We start from the raw sequence: 19957 nt of genomic DNA on the forward strand, positions 1-19957 counted from the left end.
TAACCTGGGGGGAGATCATCATTAATATTTTCTATAAGTTCAAATTTCAAATTTTCTTCTTGATAATTACTTTTCTAGTTGGTTTGCTGTATGATCTCAATACGTCACTTTTATTTGGAATGTATGGTGAGACTCATAAAGTACGCATAGCAGAGTAGGAGAAGTTACCGGTTTACCATTCCTTTATGGTTAGCTTGTGCTTTCGTTACAAGTATTCTCTTCAATGTGTGGATTATTTGCAGGCGGTTTTTTTAAAGCCACTTGTCTATTTTATGAGACTTAACTTTTGTCTGTATCTAATATCTGTATCCAGTTTACCTGAATTCATTGAATAGAGTGCAGGTGAGCAGCAGTGTATCATAGGAGACTGAGAACCAGCCAGTAAGTGAGAGAACCATGGTTCAACCCTTCACCCTGTGGAGCTCCCATTCTCATTCAGGTGACCCTGCTCACCCTACATTACTTCTGCATCTTCTGACACACTGACTAAGTGAGGGTGCCTATGTTAGCCTGCACATGAATATTAATATAGCCTATTTTACTTCTTCTTTAGATTAAGAACAGATATATTCAGAATTTCAGATATTTTTCTTATGCCCCAAGGGATTACTTTGTGCACCTCGCAGGGCAGGTGCATTACATTTTGGAATCTACTACCTTGGTAAAGAGAAGTCTTTGAAGAGTGGTACATAAGGAAATGACATGGCCAGATGTGAGCATTCGAGCACTGACCCAAATTTATCAGATGAAGTTTATTGAGAAAGACTGAAGGCAGGAAGTCCAGATAAAAGAATATTGTATGTTGCCCAGGCCAGAAATGGCAGGAGGGATGATATGCTAGAATAAGTCTCAATCTTCAAGATTTGGTAAATGATTGGGAGTAGTCATTGGTAGGAGAAAGAATGAGGAATGATTTTCTGGTTCCTGACCAAAGCACAGTTGTTTTGTTTTGTTTTGTTTTTAATTTTTAACACCACAGGTGAATTCTTATATGCTGTGTGAATCCTGATTGCCTTCTCAGGGGAAAAAAAAGGTTATGGATAATGTTCTTCTTTCCTGATGCCATGCGGTATTTGTAGCAGTATTTTCATTCATTCTATAAACATTCCCCTGGATCTGCTCTAGACACTGATTCTTAGCAAACCTCCGATAAGATTACTCTCAGGTTTGCGCTCAGTTCTTAGCAGTATGATTTTCCAAAACTGGAAAGTGCACATTTTTCATCATAAGATTAAAAAAATAAGAATTCTCTTCCCAACGCGTGACACATGTTAAATGAGAGTGTGGGTGACTTTTGCATCTTGCCTCGTGTGCTTAGCTCATTACTGCTGCCTGTTTTGCCTTTAGCTGGGATGACAGCAGCTCGGTAAGCAGCGGCCTCAGTGACACCCTGGATAACATCAGCACTGATGACCTGAACACCACATCTTCCGTCAGCTCTTACTCCAACGCCACTGCCCCGTCCCGAAAGAACATGCAGGTGAGAATTGCCCTCTCTGTTTCCCCAGGGCTTCTGCCACATTTTCCCCCAAATTATGTGGCATTGCATTAAAACATAGCACAACCTCTTAATCTGAAGGAATTGCATAAAATGAAGCAGCTTATGTATATATATTTTTTCAGTTGATTACAGTCTAACCCAGAAAGCCTTATGTTGCCATATCTGTCTTTATAATAATATGTGTGTCTAGAACTCCAAAAATGATTTTAATAGTCTAATTTTGGATAGTTCCTGATTAATTTTATACTGGTCTCTGAGACACATTGCTGGATCTCTTGTGAATGGTGAATCGAGAATGAATATTAGGTAATTAAGTTTTATTTTGTCTTACTTTTCCTTTTTAGCTTTGACATAGAAAGTGCCTTCCTCTCTGGAGTGTTCAGTTGGGGTTTTCTGCACACATTTCTTCTGACGTTCTCTAATATGTGCAATTGAGAATTATAGGGCTAAAATTAAGGAAATTAAATGAAGACAGAGATTAAAAAAATAGAGGAATCTTCAGAACTCTTTTGAAATACAAATCACTGCTTCTTTTTTTTTTTAACCAGTTATCTGAAAGGACATTCCAGGGCCCAATTCACACTTGATAAACTTTTCTGCACAAAGTTTTTCTGTCCTATTTTCTTCATAGCTGAAGACAGATTCAGAGAAACGATCTGCAACCGATGAGCCCTGGGATAGTACCGAGGAGGTGAAAAAAACAGAGGAAGACTTTGATAGCCATGGGGATGGAGGTGGCAAGTGGAAGGGCATTTCCTCCGGACTTCCTGAAGACCCTGAGAAGGCAGGGCAGAAAGCCTCCCTGTCTGTTTCACAGACAGGCTCCTGGAGAAGAGGCATGTCAGCCCAGGGAGGAGTACCACCTAGGCAAAAAGCTGGAACCAGTGCACTCAAGACCCCTGGTAGGCTTGTCATCTGGCAGCTGTTATGCCAAATTGTTTTATTGTCTCCATTCGATCTTTTTGTCTTTCATAGTAGCTTTTCTTAATTAAATCAGATTTTCCTTCATGCTAAATTTCTAAATTTCACATGCTTTGTCACGTGCATCCACATGACTGTAACATTCCAGGCATCCTCTAGAGGGCATCCTCATAATTTGGTGAGTGTCTATTTTGCCACAGTCATTTCTGATCATGTGGAAATAAAATAAGCCTACATATTAATAAACATAAGATTGCCTTCATTCTGACTTTCTTATGAAAGTTTGGGATATTTATGTTAACTCTGCCCCTACGTTTCACTTCCAACTCTAAGAGAAAGAGCAGTCACGCTAACCTACTTGGAAGGCTGGAGATTTGAAACATCATTTCTGAATTAGACTTGATGCAAAAAGGGAGTGAAAGAATTGTGCAAATTGTACTATCCTTTTTTTTAAAAAAGACCCTCTCCCTATTTTAAAAATGGTTCCTCATTTTAAATAGTGCCACCTGAAGTACTGATGTAACAGGGTACTCCAAATACAATCATCTCAGAGATATTCAAATGAATTCCTTTCTGAGCACTTAGTTTGATGAGATTAAGTGCTATCTTTATAAAGGAAGGGAGTTGCAAGATATAAGGCAATAATAAATAGCAAAAATAGGTGTTTTCATTTTATCTCCTTGATCTCTGTCGCTTTCCTCTAACAGCCATATTTTTATAGCTTTGTAGTTAATCCTCTGAATGTATTAAGAGGACATGCCTATTTAAATCTAAAACAGTGAATATTTAGGAATTGAGGTAATATAAAGATGTATTCACATTTTACACTTTGTTTAAAGAAATACTGTGAAATCAAAATGTGCAGACACATAAATTTGTGTGTTTTTCACTCATTAGGGAAAACTGATGATGCCAAAGCTTCTGAGAAAGGGAAAACTCCCCTGAAAGGATCGACTCTACAGAGGTCTCCTTCAGATGCAGGGAAAAGCAGTGGAGATGAGGGGAAAAAGCCCCCCTCGGGCATTGGAAGATCAACGGCCACTGGCTCTTTTGGATTTAAGAAGCCAAGTGGAGTGGGGTCATCTGCCATGATCACAAGCAGTGGTGCCACCATAACAAGTGGCTCAGCAACACTGGGTAAAATCCCCAAATCTGCCGCCATTGGTGGGAAGTCAAATGCCGGGAGAAAAACCAGTTTAGACGGTTCACAGAATCAGGATGATGTTGTGCTGCATGTCAGCTCGAAGACCTCCCTGCAGTACCGCAGTTTGCCCCGCCCATCCAAATCCAGCACCAGCGGCATTCCCGGCCGAGGTGGCCACAGATCCAGCACCAGCAGTATAGATTCCAATGTCAGCAGTAAGTCAGCTGGTGCCACTACCTCGAAACTGAGAGAACCCACGAAGATCGCCTCAGGGCGCTCGAGTCCCGTCACTGTCAACCAGACAGACAAGGAAAAGGAAAAAGTAGCAGTCTCAGATTCAGAGAGTGTTTCTTTGTCTGGTTCCCCCAAATCCAGCCCCACGTCTGCTAGTGCCTGTGGGACACAAGGGCTCAGGCAGCCAGGGTCCAAGTATCCTGACATTGCCTCACCTACATTTCGAAGGTAAGAAAGCATAAAATGATGCTGAGAAAATATAAAATGCTGTATCTTAGGATATATGTGTGTCCTATATCCTATCGTAGAAAAGACGTATATCCTAAACATATATGTCCTAAGTATATATATTCTATGACACATATATCTTAGAATGTTTTATTCAGTTTCTGAGTAAAATGCATTTTATGAAGCTGATGATATAAATAGCTAGTGAAAGAAATATCGCTCATTTTGAGAAATGCTTCAACTTTGTACTTTCGCTATCATTGTCATATTAGAAACACAAATAGCATTTATGAGAGACTTAAAAGCAGATGGCAATACCTAGGGGGAGTGATAAAACAGGAGCTTGCAAAATTTCCATAGATTTTCATGCTTCCACAGTTAAAAATAAAATAGAACGTTAATAGGTCTTTCTGACTATTGGTATTCATTTCTAGTGTATATTATCTTGCTGGCTCTTAATGAGCTGGTGATCATGAGTGTGGATGAAGTTGTGTTCCTTGTACAGTACTGGATCACAATGGACAGATGTATATAGTACCATATCTTGACATATGAATGAAAATCAAGGTATGATATGATTGACAGAATTTGAAAAACTTTGGATGTTTGATACAGGATTATAACTAAGAAATGGGCTAGGTTTTCTAACTCTTCATCAGCTTTCTTTGATATGACTCTGATAAGCAGCAGGACTTGGTTTCTGCACCGGGACTGTCTTTGGTATTGAATATGCAGAGTTCTCCTTCGAGATATCACTGTTTTAAATACTGATGTGTTTTAAGTGGCAGGAAAATACATACAGTGAAAGACTTGGGACAAATAGTCAAAACTCTCTGGGTCTGTTTCCTCATCTATGAAATGATAGAGTATGATTTGTCTTTCATGACATGTTAAGTATTTTTGATGTTTTTATTATACTGACTAACCCAAGAACCTTGATATCTGGGAGATAGCAAGGGTCTTGAACCATTTACTTTTATATTTCAGGCAATCTCAGATACATGGCTGTTTGCAAAACCTAGAGGTTTTATATCTCTCAGTAGCAATATTAGTCCTGAAGAGCTGGTTTTTTGAAATGTTGCCTCGCGTTGCAAAGAATAGTCGCTAGTAGTGGGAGTAAATATCTATGTTGCTTAAGTAGAAGCCAGTGGTGCCCTCCAGTGGCCTTTACCTATGAAACAATTTCTCATATTCGTCACAAAATGTTTCACTATAGGAAATGTGGATTCCACTGCAACTTAATTAGTCATCGTTATGCCATTACTTCATGTCACTTTATTTCCATATTTACATAAATTCGATTATATCATCTGCTTCATTTACAAAACTAAAATGTTTTCTGAACTAAACTCCAGCGTCTAACTTAGCACCAACTGTGTTTCAAATCACTATTACAGATATGTATTTGAATAGCACTGGCAACTGGCATAAAACCCTTTGGTCTTTCTTGGGGAAAATACAGACAAACCCACATGTTGCTGTCAGTGTCCAATATCGTTTCTAATCAAATGCTCTCTGAAAATCAATCAGGCCACCAGCTATACAACATAACCCCTAAACCTTGCCTTAAGCATTCCTTTTAGATTTTGAATAAACTTTAAAATGAAAAGAAAAAAAGAAAAGAAAAATAATTTACATGTTATATACCGAATGCGTAGAAGTTGTTTCATTATAATGGTTCTGTAAATAGGTAGCAGCAAGTACGTGCAAACTATTTAAGTTTTGCAAAAGATTCTCATGATCGCTTAATTGTGAAAACCAGGGACTTTCATGTTTGATTTACAGTTCCTTTTGTTTGGCCCATGTCCCCCCACCACTGGGGTGGCAGCCCAGGACCGACTTACCCTTTTGGCGATATGAGAGATTTTTGGCACTAGAAGTTCAAGCTTATCAAGTTCATTAACATAGAGACAGGAAGTGCTCGGTAGCTCGGTCCACCAAAGCACACTTGGCTCTATGTACTGTAACCCTAAATATTAAATGTGGATATTAGTTTCTCGGAACAACTGAAGTTGTTATTTGTTTTTCTTTTAGGTTGTTTGGTGCCAAGGCAGGTGGCAAATCTGCCTCTGCACCTAATACTGAGGGTGTGAAATCCTCCTCTGTAATGCCCAGTCCTAGTACCACATTAGCGCGGCAAGGCAGTCTGGAATCACCGTCGTCTGGTACGGGCAGCATGGGCAGTGCTGGTGGGCTAAGTGGCAGCAGCAGCCCTCTCTTCAATAAACCCTCAGACTTAACTACAGATGTTATAAGCTTAAGTCACTCGTTGGCTTCCAGCCCAGCATCGGTTCACTCTTTCACATCAGGTGGTCTCGTGTGGGCTGCCAATCTCAGCAGTTCCTCTGCTGGCAGCAAGGACACTCCAAGTTACCAGTCCATGACTAGCCTCCATACGAGCTCTGAGTCCATTGACCTCCCCCTCAGCCACCACGGCTCCCTGTCTGGACTGACCACAGGCACTCACGAGGTGCAGAGCCTGCTCATGAGAACGGGTAGTGTGAGATCTACTCTCTCAGAAAGGTGAGCTCTCCTGGAGGCGTCGATGAAGTCCTCACCCCCTCCTCCCTGCACTGTACCTCCCTCTCCCCACACCCCGCTCAATTCCCTTGATTTCAGTGGGAGTGCCACTTTGCAGAGGGACATCAGATTGATGAGACTGGCTGGGCCTTTTCTTTGGTCTCATTGCCAAGTTTGTAGAAGGAAAAAACCATTAAGGATCCATAAAAAATTGAATAATTAGTTTCTTAATATGAATGCATACATATATACCCAATAGGCAATTTAAATTAAGTTCATAGCATGTATTTATGTATTGAATGATGTTTTCTCAAGACATGTCAGTGGTTTGGCTTGAGCTCCAGGACAGCACAGCTCCTTAGGATAATTTAAGCATTTTTAAAGACCAAATTTAAATGGATTCTACAGTTATGCTCAGAGTAAAATGTTCAATTGGCTTTATTAGTATTTCCATGGAAAAATAGCAAATGGATCACTGGGAATCCTAGTTGAAGTGGAAGAAAGATCAGTTGTCAGATATGAATTCTTAGAGAAAATTACAACACTGGTGACATTTTTAGTAGGCCCTTTAAAAATAAACCACATTACAAGGTGTTTCTCAGTCATTTAATGAATTACTGTTTTCTTCTAAACTTAAAATGAATACCTTAATGACGCATGCCTTACCTAATATACTTACCAGAAAGCATCTCTGTTGACCAAAATGGCTCTAGATTCTCTTCCCTAAAAAAGCCTTTCTCAGATATTTTGGTACTGACTGTTTCCCTCAGGCACATGTCTTAAAACTCCCCCTTTTTTCCTGATGAACTTAATGCTATTTGTTTCTTGGCACACCTAAAGCTTTCAGAAATCGTCTTGGCTGTATATCTTTTTTTTTTTTTTTTTTTTTTTTGCGGTACGCGGGCCTCTCACTGTTGTGGCCTCTCCCGTTGTGGAGCACAGGCTCCGGACGCGCAGGCTCAGCGGCCATGGCTCACGGGCCCAGCCGCTCCGCGGCATGTGGGATCTTCCCGGACCGGGGCACGAACCGGTGTCCCCTGCATCGGCAGGCGGACTCTCAACCACTGCGCCACCAGGGAAGCCCTGTATATCTTAACTGAGTTATTTGTGAAAGCACCACTGGTCACTGAAAATGCCTGATACCTTTCCCAAACTTTTGTTCAGTCTATTATTGATGCTGACATATCACCTCAAAATAAGCACACGGCAAATAGGTTATTGTTTGTTAACCAGAATCAACCTCCAAGATACTGATTAGTTTTTAATCATGAATATGACTGCAACAAGTTGACCGTTTAACCATCAACCTACTTCTTTGGCATTGATGATACATTAAAAATACAGAAAAGTGGTCAAGTAATTATCTGTAACCAAGTAACCCTCAAATAAAACCAGATGTTAAGATTGATGAGTTTTATGCAACATAAATGCAATGTTAATATTTTACTTTGATCTATATTTTAGCAGAAGTCAGTGTGTATATATATATATATATATATATATAGTCTCACTATAGCAATACACTGGCAAATATACGGTTACATATTCTCTTTAAGCAAATCTTTTCTTTTTTTTCAGTCTTTGAAATAGACCAGTTTTACAGATGGATGTATTATAAATAGCCAGATAAATAATTTTTCTAAAATAAATTTTAAATAAATTAATTTTGAATAAATGAATGTTCTACCCTTGATTCTTAGTAAAATATATTGATGAATATTAAACTGTGAAAAGCAAATTATCTTCATAGGTATATTATATAATATAAACATTTAATTAGTTTCTTCCAATAGATTACTAGATTGAAATAATTTTTGATATAAGAAATTGTGCCTTTTCTTTCTTGTGAACAAATTTGCAAGCAATAGCAATTTATTCTAATCCTTGAAAGTACACCCAAGAACTTTATGATCCCTTGAAGAGAAAATTAGATCCTATCAGAGAGCCTGGCTTAATCATAATTAAGTCCGCAGAATGTTGGGAACATCAGGGAAACCAAAGAGCCATGCCTAAGAGAAAATGTGCCGAAGTGTAATATTTAAGACAGAGTAATTAGAAAGACATAATAGAGATGTATGTAAGTTCATGACTTACCTGTTTATCTACGATTTCAGAAGACTTTATTGATACTCATTATCCTAGTACTGTTAAGTAGTTTTTCATTCAGATTTTAGTCTAAATTTCTCCTCATTAAAATACCATAAACAAACAAACAAATTCTTTAACAGTTTTTCCTCTAACTGCTCTAGATCATTGGTGGCCTTTGGTTATAACTATTAATAGTTCACATTTGTTTTGTTCATTTTGTTTTTTGTGACCAAACCAAACCTTAAAAATAATGTAAAATTGTAGCCAAATTTTAAATTTTCTGGCTTGTTTTTAACTATCAGACCTGGCTCCCCTGCCTTTATAACCGTGCACTGAAACAGTGCCTGTCTTCTTCAGACTGTTGGTTAAAATTCCTCCTTCACTTGTGCAGGCGTAAGAGTTTTCGACTTTTCAGGGTTTGAGAAAACTGTCTATATTATAAAATCATTAATATCCAGATTCAAACAGATATTTCTGCTTAAAGTTTTAACTTATATTGGTAAACTTAAATTTTTTTCTGATCTTTCTTTCATTAAATTCTCTGCATCACACAAACACATAATGTTTATACAATTAATAACATGGACGAAACAATGCCTATGTTCAGTGTACTCTGAAATGTTAAAATTGAATAAATTTGCACACATGAAAGAGATAATCTTTAAAATGGCTTATGACTGTATTAATGTTTCAGCACTGTGTAGTTTTATTTAGAGGTCGCTTATATTTGTTCAGTATGATTCCTTTTTGTTTGTTGGTTTATCTACACTATTAAAAACACATCTATAGTCACGATGTATGCTAGAACTGGCCTCTACATAATATAGTAATTACCCTATGTGGACATTCCCAAAACATAAGGTAAAAGTTGTGTGATGCTTTTGGATGCTTTCTATTGCAGTGCTAAATAATGGAGTACACATAGAAGAAAACATTTTAGCTTTGATTTTGAGTGATTAAATTTCAAGTCAATGTGTTTGCATTCATGTTGTATCATCCCCATTATGCATATCATGTGTATTTAATTTTGATCACTTGAGGTTCTAATGGAAGAGATGTATCATTCTGCAAATTCAAATTAATTTTATTATTTGCTTAGCCACATCAAAGATTATAACAGAAATTCCTAGACTTATCCCACCTAGTTGTTGACACCCTCTTCCTTTATTTTTAGGAAGGCCACTTCTCATTTTCTCCAGACACATTCTTTCTTCCCCTTCTAAGACCAAATGGGAATTTTTAAAAATAGAAACTGAAAACTTATAGCCTTTTAAACATCTAATTTATAATTTCTAAAAGGTGGCGTCATTTAATTTCCTTAAAATATTTAAATGATGCCAGAAACATTACATTTCAAGCAGATATTATGTATTATTTTTCCTCTCTTATGTGTAAGTGGGATTACATCTGCCTTTATTTTTATTAAAGATCGTTTAAATACAAAAAATAAGTATTAAAAGGTGTTTTATATCTTCTCTGTCCATTGGAAGTTGTCACTTTAACTTAGGCAGAGAAGATCTTTCTTATTTCCTCCTCTATGATTCTCCTGCATGTGAAATCATAGCAGAAGTCTAGTTATTTGCATGGGGAAGGAAAAACTACCACAGGACTAGGTAAATAGAATCTAGAGAAGAATTATGTTCACATATAATCTATCTTCTCATAGTCCTGTCACTAAATTATCATCGAAGGTGTCACAACAGTGGACATCTGGTCTCCTTTGGTTGGCCTTTTCCAATGAGTTAAGCATTAAATATGTGTTACAAAAAGACTTATTTTGTGTAATTCAAACAGAACCATTTATGTTGGATGTGTAATTTCAAAGTTTTGTTTACATTATGTCCTTAGGGGTTTTCTTTGTTTTAACAGCATGCAGCTTGACAGAAATACACTACCCAAAAAGGGACTAAGGTATATATTTCTCTCAGCACAATTGCTGCCTTTCTCTGTTGTTACGTAAACTTTTTGTACTGTCTCCTTACCTCTTTCTTTTTTTGTTTGCGAAGAAGCACCTGACATTGAGGATGAAATCACTTTTAATCCTGATGTTTTCTCTGGCCTGAGGAGTTGGTGAGATGGCCCTCAGGTAGAGATTTTGTTAGAGGCCAAAACTCAGTAAATTAAATCTAATGTAAAAGCCATTATTTGGGGAGCAGCAACTTTTAGTTGAATTCAGAACTCACTTCTGAAAATTAAAACAAAATTTTAATTTTCCTAACATTTGCATCTTGGAGGCATATGCTTGCAAAACCTCGCCCCATATAGTCTACAGATGTGGCCAGCGAATGTTGAAAAGTTGAAGGATGCTCTAATTTGAATCAAAGAAAACATATTTTCATCGTCAGATGACAAGTACTGTAATTAAAGTATAATTTTTAAAGAATCCTTTTGGTAAAAACTCAGAAGAACTTTATTTTCTATTTTTCAGGAGTGCTGGTATCTATCAGATCAATATAGACATGAATTAGTCTAGTATTACATCATAATATCAAAATAATCATTCAGTTCCTCATAAAAAATAAAATGAAAATTTAATGCATGGCCATCCTTTACTGTACACTTTTATCTGATGAGAAGATATGGAAGGAACTATGAATAGAGATATAACACTATATGAACATAAGTCAACTGCTCTTTGGTACTAAGAATTGACTTACTCTGGTAAAAGTGAATTCTGGCCAAATAGGTCTTTCTCTGTTATCCTCCTCCTCTCCACTTTCTTAGCAAGAGCAAACAGCTTGCAATTATTCCATTCTAAGATTTCATTCCAGAAATTTATTTTCCAATAAAGGAAGCCCATTTCTCTCTCCATTTTTTAAAAATAGATCCAGACATGGTGTCAAGTGGCATTTTAACCAAAAAAGTGTTTTTCCTTTTTTTTTTTAAATGATCTGTCAATTTGTGTTCTATTTCCTATGTCTTCCTGTGAGCATCACTACAATTCCCTTGGCTTCTGGCCTACTACTGTCCACCATATTTAGTCTGTTTTTCACCCTCTTCATATCCTTCTAAACACTGTGCTTTTGAGCCCTTCTCAGTTAACCTGGCTGTCTGCTCACTGCTTATGATTTTCAACTACATATCTCACAGAAGCAAAATTTTCTTTTCAAAATCCTTTATTTTTTTTCCTGTGAGATTCAAACAGATGGTGTCAAATCATCTGGAAGAACTAAGCAATTATAATTAGATTCAATCTGTTTGAGAATGTTGCTCAGTCTGACTAGTAAGCTCCTCTCAATTGTTTTCTCATCTCAATATTGCCTTGCCCTTGCAGATGTGCTGAAGTGTCTTAGCTGTGCTGTTTTGCAGATATACTCCGTCATCTCGGCAGGCCAACCAAGAAGAGGGCAAAGAGTGGTTACGCTCCCATTCTACTGGAGGGCTGCAGGACACTGGCAATCAGTCGCCCCTGGTCTCCCCTTCTGCCATGTCATCTTCTGCAACGGGAAAATACCACTTTTCCAACTTGGGTAAAATATTCTAAAACATCAGTTTCATCTTGTTCCTTTCACCACATACTCTCCCAGGAGCCCTGGCATCTCTCCATAAGAATGGTTCATTTAAAGAGGAGTTAAAGACACCTTCACAGTACCTTTTATTTGTATGCTTACTGTCCACAAAATAATTTCCAAACATTATGCAGTTTATTGCTCATGACAACAAGTTGACATAGGTAATACTGTTGTTATTTTATAGTCTAAGATCCAGAGGCAAAAAGAGATTATTTGACTTAAAAAAAAAAAAGGCTCACCCCTTGTAAGAGGCAGAGGCAGTAATTGATGCCAGAACACCTGACTTTAAGTCTAGGGGTTTTCTCAGAGTCCTCTTAAAAACCAGTAAAACACCTCCTTATTTTCTGTTTAATTTTTTTTAATCCTTATAAGAAAATGAATTATCTTTTTGTAGAAAATAGAAATAATTAGGAAGAAGAAAAATATGTGATTCCATGACTCCACGAGCACTTCTTTGATCATTTTAAAGTTAAAACTCTCCTTAAAATGCATATGAGAATTCCTATTAAGATAATACCCTGTGAACATTTTTGGATAAATGCACTGAAAAGAAATGACTATTTGAGCCATTGGATTACTTTGTGTTTAGCATAATTTGTATGAAATATAAAATCATTTGTGTAAATGTCATAGAAAACACAGGGAAAGTGACGAAATAAAGTCTAAACATGACAGTTATCATTTAATAGATCCAATGCTTTTAAAAATAGATTTCTTTTCTATAAAGTCACATATAAAATAGTGTCATTTTTTTTCTCTTTTCACTTGAGAAGTTTTTTTGTAATGATAGACCAACAGATTGTCCAAATTCTTTAATAATTTGGGCTTTTCAACTTTCCGCCCTGTGGGGATAGTCAAAGCTATTTCTCTTCTATTGTAACTATTCCTGCTATACAGAATAGAGCTTTTGGCAATGAAAAACACAATTATTTTGGTCATGGTTCCACATGCACTAATGAATGTCTATCAAACACCAAGTTTTTGTTGCTAAACCTGCACAATGATGAGACTTCTTTGCCTCATAATGGCAAAGAATGGTATAACTTTTACTTTGTGTTGTAGTTATAAAAAACAGAAGGAAGCTTAAAACTTTGACTTCAAAAAATGAAATAAAAATGTTTTTATAGAGTCATAGACATATGAAACAAAATCTAATTTTATACAACATTGGAATCAAACCCATGTCACCTAGTTTGCTAAGTTTGCTGGGTATCTCATGTCTCCTGTCAGTCTTTTCATTACTTGACATTAATTTGAGTATTTGAATCCCCACTCCATTATTTTCCCATTGTTGTTATTCTGACTCTATCTAGTCCATCTTTCTTTGAGAAGAAAAAAAACTCACTACTTACTATGTCTGATCTTAGCAAGTCATTTAGCCTCAGCTTTCTCATCTGTTGAATGGGTTCATAATACCTAGGTTATATTGTGAGGCATGACTAATGTGTGCAAAGACACAGGAGATTATCAGACTTGGTGGACTCTGCTACATCATCATTTTTATTGGAAAGAGATGTCTTACACTGTCAGAGACAATTGCAGTAGATTTCAAATTGATCTTACTGCCTCTACTCAAATCTCTCAACATTTTCACCCAGTGGGACTTATAAAGAAAGATCTTCCCATACATGTCAACACACTCTCATGTGCCTAGCCATATTTTATAAGCATATGTGGATTCAAATCAGGCTTCTGAGATCTCTATGTTGTGTTTTTTTACAAGAGAAAATGATGACTAATTTTAAAATCATGAAAATTACTTTTAGAGAATTTGGGTTGTATTTCCAGATCACTGGAACTTATAATTATTAGGCAAGAAAGTAGATACTATTAAAATGCAGTCATAAATAAGAGTTACTTTATTATTAAATTTTAAAAATATATCAAATATAGCTCTTTAATTTGAATATGGATAGCACTGTCCTACATTTTACTTTGGTCATCACTTGTTTTCAATTTGATCATTATTTTTTCTGAATGATCAGTAAGATAAATGATTATTACTAACATTCAAGAGTTGCAGTATCCATGTTTTTTTATCCTTACCCATTAAAAATATGTTAATACATAAAATTTTTAGAAATATTACTGTAAAAATCACATATATATAACAAACATTTAAAATTTAAGATCACTACTATTATGTCATTATTAGTAGACTACTGTGAGCTACTGCCAAAGTAAACTCTGATTTGTATATAGTTTCTGGCATGATAGCTATGTTAGAAACCATTCCTACCCAAGAAAGCATAACAGAATATATTTATATAAAAAATAATAAATTATTGGGTGCAGTTTCATTTACTATTGGTCACAGCCCTTGTGAGGCATCCCATAACCTAGTGAGACTCATTGTCATAGTCCCACGAGTGATGATAATTGCTCAGATTCATTTTTCACCTTGCCTCAAGGGTTACCATGTAGAAGCATTATTATCAACCTGTCACTTTCAAATTCTGTATATTTGATGGACCCTTCTGCATACAGAGTGATGTTTAAACACCTTTGTATAGGAAGTTGCTTTGCTTTACTCCCAAAGGTCCCTCTACCTCGAATGTCCTTCTACTCCCCTCTCCGTATTCACGCTTCAAGCCATTCAGAATTAAGCCCTTTCTTCTATACTTATGGAAGAATAGAATCTCAGAGTTGGAAGAGACCTACATCTGGTTCAATCGTGCATCTATTATGTGAATTCTAACGACAGCTCTAGCTTCTCCTCTAAACCCACCAATGACAGAAACTACCTAAATCTGGATATATCACACTTTTGAAGTTCTTTAAATGATCAAATAAACATTTCTTGAATCTCCACCTAGTTCCCAGTTACATTCCCAAATTCCACAAAATAAATTAAAATTAAGTTACATATGACAACTCTTATTAAAACAACATCATAAACTCACTAACTGATGTGTCTAGATGTGGCAGCAAAGTCAGGGGGCAACTTGGAGGTATTTAAAAACCCACTCCATATTTCTGTCAGTTCCTATTCTCCTCAAATCATTACAAATAAACATATAATTTAATAAAAACAGTGGCTTTGGTATGATATATAGCTTAAGACAAAGTCAGTAGTCCTCTTTTCCCTAATACATAGTCACACCTATATCTGTCCTATTAGAAATGTTTACATGTCTTCTCCTGGCTTTGAATGGGTCTTAGAGGCCATTTATTCTGCCATTTTTATTTTTTAATTCATGAAGAAAATGAAGAGTAGAAATGGAGGTATTTGCCTAAAGCAAATTGGAAGCAAAGCCACCACTAGAAGCCCTGTACTAATTTGTGTCCCATTACAAAAATTCTCTGTCTGTCATACTTTTGTCTTCTATTGCATAACTTTTCTCAGTCTGTTCTATGTTATTAATTTCTCTACCTTTCAGTCACCTCCCCTAGAGGTCACTCTTGAAGCCAGGGATCTTGCCATATTTATCTTTCTATTCAACCACAATAACAAAAACGCAAACCCGTCATAGATTTTAACTTAATTGAACATTCTTAAATAAAATGAATATATTTCCAATGGAGAAGCTATCAGAAGTACTTAGAAATACAAACTATTCCTTTTAAAATCTACCCTAATCCTCATTACTATTTCACTTTGAATGAGCTAAGTGTTATGTTTTAAAATTATAGAAGGATACTTACTTGGATATCTCTGCAACCATTCTGTAAGAATTATGCAAAGCCAAACAATGAATGAAATGTCTTTCTAACCTCTATATACATATATTAAAATGATGTACTTCTTTGCGTTGAATACTTCATTTATTTAGCAAAAAGTCAATTCATACTGTGGACCTAGAAGAGTCTGATTTACCCCAATCCAGATACCTTAAACATAAACATTCAAGTCTAGAATGTCCTTTGGAGTATCTTTTGGCTGTCCTCAGCAATCAGATTGATTGTCACTGCTGACTGAAGGAATGTGCCTGAAAGATCTCTCTCTCTTACTCTCTCGCTCTCTCTTCTTTTCTTCTTTCTTTCCTTCTTTCCATCGTTTCTTCCCTCCTTCCAATGGATTGGGGACTTTGCAAATCCCCCGTTTCTTTCTTTCTTTATTATGTGTCACATATGCACACATAGGTACAGTTCTTAGGCTTTTTATTTCTTTTCTTGGTCTTTTTTTACTGTAATTCATAGCTAGCTGTATCAGAGTTGTTCTGTGTATTGATTCATTAATACCTGTAAAATATCCAGCATAGTGCCTGGCAAATAGGAGATAATCTCCTTAAGTTATCTCGTAGTATGTACTCCTCCTATTTTAGTTTGTTCTGAGATCCAGTAATTACATTAAGAAATGTAGTCTCTGTGTCACAGAAAAAAATAGCATATTCAGTCAACCACATCTTTCTTTAAATTGATGATTATCAGTTGGCCTAAAAAGTTGAGTGTCATTAGAACTATTTGGCAATAAGCACTAGGTAAATAAATTCATATTCCAAATTACAGACTTAAGGTACTGCTTTCGAAAAACAAGTTTATGACTTTTGACAGTCTCACCGTGACATTCTCATCTTAGGCACAGTAGAAAGTAGTTTTATGTGATAAACCTCACGATGAGCTATGGATACCACATACATTAGATTATATTTCATTTTTATTTGCCTCTATTATAACCTAACTTTGATAATAATGATGGTACTGATTATGAACTGACAAAAATTTAGAACTCAAAATGACTGAAAGTCTTTGGTTGGAAGCTTCAAACGTTTCTTCCTGGGAAATTTAAATTTCTTGTATTTTATATTCTTTTCTATTTTTGCTTTCCCCATTAAAGTGATCTATTTTTCTCTAAAAAGAAATGTGCAGCTTCTAGGAACACAATCTTTTCTTCATAATGGGCAGCAGGAAATACCATGTTATTTCTAGCAAAAAACAGTAGAGGTGACTCGATGGTTTTGTTTAATACTGCTTTAAAAATTGACATACTGCTTGCCATGAAAGTGCTAGAAAAAAAGAGGACTCCACTGTAACTGCTGTTGAAAATTTCAGAGGCAGACATCCCAGAATAATAGGCTGTGTGTGCTTTGTTTTTCAGTGAGCCCGACAAATCTGTCTCAATTTAACCTTCCTGGGCCCAGCATGATGCGCTCAAACAGCATCCCAGCCCAAGACTCATCCTTCGATCTCTACGACGACTCCCAGCTTTGTGGGAGTGCCACATCTCTGGAGGAGAGGCCACGGGCCATCAGCCATTCAGGCTCATTCAGGGACAGCATGGAAGAAGGTAGGCATCGGGGGAAATAAAGATGAAGTTACTTTAGTTAACTCAGACATGAAAACTATCACATCACTCACATGACAAAGATTCCCTCAACAAAGTAAATAAGTGTAACTCTCACTTGGGAGCCCTGAAGCTTGAAGAAATTTTAGTCTGCATTAGCTTCTGTTTCTTTCTGTATTTGGAAATATGCCAGAAATTGTTTTGATTAATACTTGGCTATAGAGCAGTTCAGAGTAAGTCTGGTGTTCTCATACAGAAATCTGTGTAATTTTAGAGACTATTTACCCTGGTGTGCCAAATATCCAAGTGACTGTTTTGTTTGACACCTCAGTTTAAAAACCATAAAAGATACATAAACCAGAAAAAATTCTCTTATGAAACAACCACATGCTGCCGACTTTTATTCTCAGAAACTCCCTCTGGTGTTAGTTTTTATTATCATATTATTTTAGAATTCATATTGTGCCTGCTTTTTGCTTTATAAGTTACATTTCTTATCCATTACATTAAGATTCTCACCTGACCTAATAAACGTCTTTGTAGTTGTAAAGTTCTACATGAATACTTTATAACAAAAACTCTTTGAAAAACTCAAGAGGCTTAATTGATTTTCAAATGTATGTAATTTTCTAAACTGTATAACCTCAAATGTCAAACTTGATGATAACATTTGAGAGATTTTCTTCTTTGATTTAATGAATTATTTTTAAGTACCCACACAGGAAAATTGTGGCACACATATTATAAAGCCTATCAGCTAAGGATAAAATAAAGGTAAACACAGAAGTTCAAATAGATTAGAATAAAATCAGACGTGTAATCAGCCCTACTCTCCTAGTCCTTAGTAAGTCTGTATAAAAAAGGGACTCTAGATCTTGAAGCATACCAAGGGTTTAAACCTCTGGTCATCCATTTATCTGTGGTATGAACATGAGCTAGTTTTGTAACTTTATTAGTCCTGATTTCTGTATGTGTAATTTCTAAGGATGAAAACAGAGTCAAGAATAGTTCTGTTCCCTTCTCTTTCCCCTTCCTAGCTTCCTATTTAAAGTATCTTCTGACTGTAATTGAGGTAACTGTGAAAATTGACTCCTGGTCTTCAGGTCACCGCTGTACATTTATTTAATACGTTGGTACTAAATCAGTTGACCGTAGTTGCCACTGCCTTTTGGGATATTAACCAAACCACTGAATTCACCATGACAGGTAGTGAATTCTACCCTGAGGGTCTGCTGATTGCTTCAAGTGTAGACAAAATGTAATTAATCTGAAATGTAAAGTCATCACCTTTCTGAAATGGTTCTATCACTCTCTTCACAGACAGGCCTCTTATATACTGGAAAAATGATTTGCTAAGCATACTGATGGCTTTCTAGGGTGCCTCATTGACAGAGCAAATGCTCTTTATATGCTGGGAAATTCTGGCCTTCCATGTATGAGAATTAAATAATCTGAACTGTTGAAAGCCAGCCCCAGTGGGCGAGATGGCTTTTTGATGTCTATACATTGAATACTGAATTATTATAATTCTTAAACTATGCTCTAAAATCAAGGACTTGTTGGACAGGAATTGTAAGGGACTTTATTGATTCCCTGCCCGGTGCTCACGGTGAAAGATGAGGAAACTGAGCCACAAACCTTAAGGTTATAGACCTAAGCAGCAGAAAAAGGCTAAAAATGGGATCTCCTGATTCATCGTCCACCTTCCTACTGGTGCACCGTGCTAACAATCTAAGTTCACACCAGTGTTATTAGAAGTTGAAAGAACGTGCTTTTGTTTAAAGATGACTAGCATTTTTCACACCTCACAGAGTGATTTGCTCAAGGTAGGACTCTGGGAGTCGTCCTTTATTCCACTTTTGACCCACATCAGTTTTAAAGAGGTTCTTCCTGGTGTCTCTCAAATTCATCCCTTTATTTTCATCCCAACTGCCTCTATCCTACTCAGTTTTCCCGGTCCTCTCCAGGCCAGGTTGTGAGCACCCCCAGGTGCTTTTGTAGTACCCAGAACATTGCTCTTAATAGTATTTATATGACCCTGTTGTGATTATCTTTTTAGTTACATATCTTTCTACTTCTTTTTGGGCTCCTAGGATTGTGGCATTCAATTTTACAGTCCCAGCATCTAGCAAGGGCCTGTCACATTGTGTGCATTTGACTAATGAATAAGCAGAAATAACCTTATATTATCCCACAATGAAAAGAAGAAGAACTTTTCTACAAATATAATTAAGCACAATTTTATCCACCTTTTGGGCTTAATATTGTACATTGAACTTGCAGAAATATAAATCATTCTGTTAATTGTTTAAGATTGGTATTTTGATGCACCTACCTAAAAGACAGTATGCAATTTACATCCTTAATTTCAATGAGACACCACCTTAAAATAAGAAGTACTTTCTGTTACTAAAATTATGAAGGAAACCATACTTCTCCATGAGAATGGGTATAGTCAGCTCATCACAGATAATGTTGGAAGAGCTTGTTTCCCTGAAAGTTTATGGAGAAAAAAATTGAAAATGGATCTTTGTTGTATAAAAATGAAATTAAATAAAATGCGTAAAGTTTTTTTAAAGTTTAAA

General features: G+C 36.3%; 1 protein-coding gene across 3 annotated transcripts in view; it reads left to right on the plus strand.

Annotated features, from left to right (window-relative positions):
• Nucleotides 1-19957, plus strand: part of NAV3 (neuron navigator 3) — a gene marked incomplete at its 3' end in the record, with an annotated part of 362964 nt that overhangs the window by 272611 nt on the left and 70396 nt on the right. For all 3 annotated transcript variants that reach the window (XM_082850415.1, XM_082850416.1, XM_082850417.1), the window contains exons 13-19: nt 1348-1480; nt 2133-2403; nt 3320-4028; nt 6063-6551; nt 10506-10547; nt 11946-12106; nt 17187-17375. In XM_082850415.1, the coding sequence (XP_082706541.1) occupies nt 1348-1480; nt 2133-2403; nt 3320-4028; nt 6063-6551; nt 10506-10547; nt 11946-12106; nt 17187-17375 (1994 nt within the window). The remainder of the gene's footprint in view (nt 1-1347; nt 1481-2132; nt 2404-3319; nt 4029-6062; nt 6552-10505; nt 10548-11945; nt 12107-17186; nt 17376-19957) is intronic.

This window comes from Leucopleurus acutus (genome assembly GCF_964270905.1).
Source record: "Leucopleurus acutus genome assembly, chromosome: 11".
Lineage (NCBI taxonomy): Eukaryota > Metazoa > Chordata > Mammalia > Artiodactyla > Delphinidae > Leucopleurus > Leucopleurus acutus.